Source organism: Geospiza fortis, unplaced genomic scaffold, assembly GCF_000277835.1.
Source record: "Geospiza fortis unplaced genomic scaffold, GeoFor_1.0 scaffold221, whole genome shotgun sequence".
Lineage (NCBI taxonomy): Eukaryota > Metazoa > Chordata > Aves > Passeriformes > Thraupidae > Geospiza > Geospiza fortis.
The window spans coordinates 2528219-2534218 of record NW_005054395.1 but is presented as its reverse complement, the minus strand read 5'-3'; the positions used below and the strand labels follow the sequence as shown (position 1 = coordinate 2534218).

Sequence of the window (6000 nt, the reverse complement as noted above, 5' to 3'; positions counted from 1 at the left end):
CATAATTAAACAGAGGAATTGCCAAAACTGATACAGAGTTTAGAGTTTAATATGTAGAAGATTTAAGCTCAGTGTATTAAGAAATTATGGTGAAACTGATGTTATCTTTCAGAAATGAACTGTGGTACATTTAAATTGACACAGGTTAACCAGAATTCTAGTATTTCAAATAAATACATGAAGAAAAAAAACTTTTCAAATATGAAAGACATCTGTACTGCACACACAACAGCACCAATGAGACCACACTTGCACAGCTGTTCATAATCTCTACACTTGTATGAAACAGTTCAGACATTGTCAATTTCAAAGGTAATAAAATGAAGATGTTGATTACAAACACTCTTTTGAAATCAACTCCATCATCTGTTTTCAACTAACCAATTTGCTAATACAACCATTTAAATAAAAACAGACTGATGAGCTATTTCATCCTCTGTACACTGATGTGGTAAGAAATGGGTATTTGTCACATGGAAATACAGTGATTTTGTAGGGAATGTTTTTTTACCTGTTGCCACTTTTCACTTTCAGCCTGGATACAGGGAGTGTCATAAATGGCTCTGTAGTGCTTACAGATGGAGAGGTAGGAGCCTTCATGTTGATCCAGCTGGATCATTAAGTTGTAGTATTTCAACTTTAGTTTCTGAAACAGTATCAAAAAGTCAAATTAACACAGCTCCATAACATGTAAATGGAATTCAGCTGAACCCCAGAAAACAGAGGGATTTAAATAAATACACTTGGACCTGAAGAGAGGCAAGTCAGATTAAAATTTGGGTGGGGAGAGGGAGAAAGAGTGAGAAATCCTCCAATTACTTACTTCTGTGTTTTCTTCTTGAAAAAATTTTGTATTAATTTTTTTGCTGATAATTTGAGTCCGAATATAGTCCTTTACAGCTAAACAGAGTCTCATCTGCTCCAAGATAAATTCTACACGTTCTTTCTTTTCCATTGAACCGTAGGTTTCCACCTGAAATGAAATTATAACAACTTAATATTGTCAAAGCCAAATCAAGTGAAGGCTTATCTGTGCCAGAAGAGTGGGAGGCTGTCTGGAGGGGGAACACACCAAAACAAAACAACAGAAGAAAAGCTATTACAGAGCAAGTGAAAATAGAATAAAGGTTATTCCATTTTAATTATCGCCCCCACTTACACCAAGGAATCCACCAACACTAAACTCAATGCACTAAGTGGAGAATGGAAATCTACTTTCCAAGTGAAAGATATTCTATGTAACCCAGCCATGAGATTAATAAAAGCAGTTAAAGCTGAACTGCACTTTCACTAATAACAGTTCATGTCATTCCAGGCATTTCTGCAAGCATACCTGATTCAGTTTCTAACAATCTGAGAATAGCCAGAATTAATTGCTATTGCTGATGCAATTCTGAGCTCTGAGGTGTTACCTGCAACTCCTGCAGAATGGAGGCAGCCTCTTTCACCTCCCCGTTCTGCTCCTTTATTGTTGCAAGTGTCTTTGTCAGGCGAGCGCGTTCGATTTCCACGTAGATCTGAGGGCAGAAGGACGAGTTTAAACATTGGAATTCTCTAAAGAGGAGTGCAAACTCTGAGACTGCAACCCCACTGGGAAATACACTTGATGCTGTCATTATAGAACCATTTTATTTGTTGTGTATCCATGCACTATACTGGCACTGTGCACAATATACACTGATGAAATACAATGGATAACTGACACACAAACATTTTTGGCCCAAATTAATCCAAAAATTAATGTCTACACTGACCTATGACTCTTTCAGCAAACACAAGGGATATGCACTGTGAATATAGTATTGCATATTTTGTCTGCTAGAATATATGGAAAGATCAGGGAAGTTAGACTTTAATGATTAATGTGTAGTAAGCACTACCCTTTGAATTATTTCACTTACTCCTAATCAGCCAATAATCAACAAGACTTGATCATTAACCATTTAGACTAACAGACAGAAGTAATAAAATTGACACAAATTTGCCTAATTCAGAATTCTTTCTTTTCTTAAAGCAAAAGGAACACAATATAAGTAACTCACTTGGTATCACCTTCTGGTTATCATAACTATATGTAACACCTCGCTAAGTGCAGGAGAAATTAAATTAAACCTGCTCATTTCCCTGACAAATTCAAATACATAACATCTTAAAATGTGAAAAGGAAATGGCATTTTAGAATTTTGAAATGTATTTCCTACTATATTAATCAGTAACACAACCAGATACCTACATCATAGGAACATGACCAGTGTTTCAGCACATGATTTAAATATGGAAAATATCTGCAGTCTTTTGGAAGGAAATAAACTACTTGGCTTCTCAGAGTATTTTAAAAATTAGTTTTAATCTTACTTGCACAAGATTAAAAAATAATACTAAGAAGCTACATTTTTAAAGAAGGCAAACATTTTTATTCTACATTTTAGACACTGAGTCTTAAAACAAAACCTTACTTTTCCTTCCGTGACCATCCTCAACGTGTCGATCAAGCGCAGTTTCACTGGTAAATCTGTGATTTCTTCAACGTAAGTGCAGCACTGCTGGACCATTTTAGCAACTGCCTGGTATGAAAACAGAGGGGAAAAACATTCTGTGGTTTCAGATTTGTCTAATGAAGTCAAGCTGTAACACTCAGAGTAAGTAATAAATAGTTTTACATCCCACTGAAGAGACTCATTTCAGCAAACAGCACACAGGACACATCTCCTCTCTTGGATTCATGATGTGTACAGTGATGCTATAGACTGATGCTACAAGGCAAAAGCGATGCTGTTCTGTCATTTTTTCATCTCAGTTTTTCCAATAGTGAAAATAATCTATGCCATGCACTTCTGTCCTGAAAAGCAACTCCTGTTCTGCCAAATCCACAGGAGTCAAATGGACTGGTAGAACTTCTCTGCTTGCCCTAAGATCTGCATGGCTGAAGAGACCTGTATCTTCTCTTAACTGTGTGCACTACCCTCTCTCCTTGGAACAGCTGTAGATTCCTCAGGAAGGAAGGAAGGAAGAGGGAGGATTTCCTCCTTCAGTAGCAAGCACAGGTATGGGAACGTGCACTTCCAGTAACAATGCTGGCAAAGCTGGTAAAATTATTATTAAAATACCTACTTCTAAAAAAACCCAGAATTAAACTTCTAGAAATGACTTCCTCAAGAAGTTCCTCAAAATTCAGCTGGAATGATCCATGCCTTCAGCTACAGTCTGTGCAAACTAAACTGTACTACTTTTACACATACTAATGAAGATCCTGCACACTAAATAACAGGTGACCTTTTCCTTCCTAAAGCAATGATGCCATTAAAATTATCTGTTGTACAAACTGAACACACAGAGTGCAAAAACTTCACACTGCCTTAAATGCAAGTGCTTTATGCCAAAGTATGCCAGTTTCAAAAGCAAGCATGCAAAGCACACATTTCATATGAGCACAATAAAATGCAGTAACTCTGTTTAATATACATCTGAATAAGGAATATGGAATATCTGAATAATGAATAAGGAATATGTCTGCAATACACACTGAGGAGAGTGCAAAAATGAACCACCATCTTTACACACGAAGTCCCTACACACATGGGGAAACCACAGACATAATACAACTCCAAAATACAGTTTCATTTTTTGTTTCAAACAATTAAATTCACCTGTTTTAACTGACTTCTTCTCTTTGATAGAAGAATAATATTTTCATTAAGAGCATCCCAGTCTTTAGCTTCGTAACACATTTTCACTATGGCAACTAAGATTCGGGATGTGGACACCATGTCAGAAGCCTGTAACAAACCAAGAGTGTGTTAGAGACAGGATCAACAACCTGCAGCCTTCCAGCACAAAAAATCTTTCTGGCTGGTCTCACTAATTTGCTTTTTAAAGAAAAGAAAGGCTGATACTCCAAGGATACTCCAAGTCCCTTGACTTTAACCCAGTGGAACGTGAGGTGTGTAGTACATCCCAGCATCACCACGCACTACTCACCGTCCGTGTTTGTTTTTCCAGGGAGAGAAGGTTTTCAATGACTTCTTGCAATCTTCCTTCCTAATAAGACAGGCAAACAATTATCTCAGTGAGTTCAAAACACAATTCTGTTTAAACTGAGAGTAAATAAATAAAAATACAGACCAGCCTGTACACTATTTTTTTTCCCTTAAAAAATGCATGCACAGCACTTACTTTAAATACATGGTTCTACACAGAGATAAAACTGGAGAGGTACCAGTTTCATTTTCACACAACACATGCTCTAAGTTGTCTACCTTGGGAGAGAAACCTGGCAAGTTTCAGACAGGTTTGGTGAGCTCACGTTCACTGAGCTCCATGGAAAACTCATTTCTTCTCTGGCCAAAACAGAGTTTTCAGTGAGATCAGATATGCAATTAAATACCTTGGCCAAAAAAAAAACCTTCTCCTATTACTTTCACCCATATTCATATCTTAATTACAGTGTATTACACAAAGCATTAATTACAAGCTTTACAGGCTACACATGGAATTCTAATAGTTCTGGTTTTGGAGAAGTTTTGAGAACTGTATTTGCCTTTGTTTGGAGGAGTGTAAGATACCACAATGTACTTTTAGTCCTAAGTCACAAATATCTAGTTTAAAAAAAGTTAATATGGGTGAGTTTTTAACAGCCCACGGCAATGGTGGGGCTCCAAAAAAAACTTAGAAACAAGAAACAAAAAATGGTTAGAAAATTAGTAACAAACCAAAGAAAATGAAAGTTGTTTAGAAAAATATCCCAGCTGAAATATTTTAGACTACATACAATGGTTTGTCAAGGATGTGCTCTTACTGCCACAGAGTTTATACATTTTGCACAATGAAACATGGCCATGGTGTCCATTCCTTTGCAGAGCTGTGCCTGTGGGATAAAATCCCTGTGCCCGCTCTCCATATAATAATCTTAAATAATCTAAGATGTAATTTATTTATCTTAAGGCTACTGCCTTCAGAATTGTACAACATGTGTGTCCTTCACAATGAGATACGTGGATCAAGTAGAGCATTTGCAGCATGTAAAATGTCAGATGCCATCCTACTGTGCCAAAAATGACAGCAACAACAGAGAACCTGTGGCTGCCCTACCCCGGGAAGTGTTCAAGGCCCACCTGGACTAGTGGAAGCTGCCCCTGCCCACAGCAGCGGGTGGAATGAGATGAGATTTAGGCCTCTTCCAACCCAAACCATTCTGGGATTCTATGGTTCTGTCTTTTCTGCGATCTGAGCTGTACAAGAATCTCCAGGCCCCAGAACTTTTCTATAAAACACCGATGCTGCATCACTATGAACCCTGTGGAACACACCCTGCGGTCACCCAGGGCGTGCGCACAGCGTTGTTTACTGAGCCCAAGGAGGCAGAGCCAGCCCCAGAGCCCGTCCTGGCTCTGCGCCTCCATTCCAGCTCCCCGGAGCTCGCATGTAACCGAGTTTAGGGATGCCCAGCGCTGCCTGTCCAATCTGACCCGGGACCTGTTACACGAAGGCAGCTCTGGCACATAGAGCCCCGGGGTGAACAAGCAATTCCGGGGAAGAGCCATGGCCCTTGCGGTGGACCGAGGCCCTCTGGTCTCACCCGCGAGGCTGCGCCCCGAAACCTCGTCCCGTCTCAAAATCACAGATTAGGCTGAGTTGGACGGAACCCAAAGAATCATTGAGTCCATCTCCTGGCCTTGGTTCTGCACAGGACATCCCTAAGAATCCATGTATCTGAGAGTGCTGTCCAAACATCCCATGAGCTCTGGCAGCGTTGGGGCCGTGATCACTGCCTTGGAGAGCAGTTTCAGTGCTCGGCCACCAACCTCCCTCCTGCTCACCCTTCCACACAGCCCTGAAACGGCGGAGCCGTTCACTCCTTCCCCTCCTCAGCACGGCACGGAGAGGCCGTGACCGGACCCGCACCGGGGAGCAAGATGCGGCCATGGCTCGCTCCGCGCCGCCTCCACGCGCGGCCTAGCGCGCCATGACTCAGCCCGTCCGCCCCGCCAGGCTTCTCTCCCG

At 40.5% G+C, this 6000-nt stretch overlaps 1 protein-coding gene across 1 annotated transcript in view; it reads right to left on the bottom strand.

Annotated features, from left to right (window-relative positions):
* PSMD12 (proteasome 26S subunit, non-ATPase 12) overlaps positions 1-4034 on the bottom strand; it is a 6611-nt gene extending 2577 nt beyond the window's left edge. The window contains exons 1-6 of the mRNA XM_031060932.1: positions 3979-4034; positions 3648-3776; positions 2457-2564; positions 1413-1517; positions 824-973; positions 503-646 (exon numbers count right to left, since the gene is read on the bottom strand). Of these exons, the coding sequence (XP_030916792.1) occupies positions 503-646; positions 824-973; positions 1413-1517; positions 2457-2564; positions 3648-3767 (627 nt within the window). The 5' untranslated portion in view covers positions 3768-3776; positions 3979-4034. The remainder of the gene's footprint in view (positions 1-502; positions 647-823; positions 974-1412; positions 1518-2456; positions 2565-3647; positions 3777-3978) is intronic.
* Between the last annotated feature and the right edge of the window lie 1966 nt (positions 4035-6000).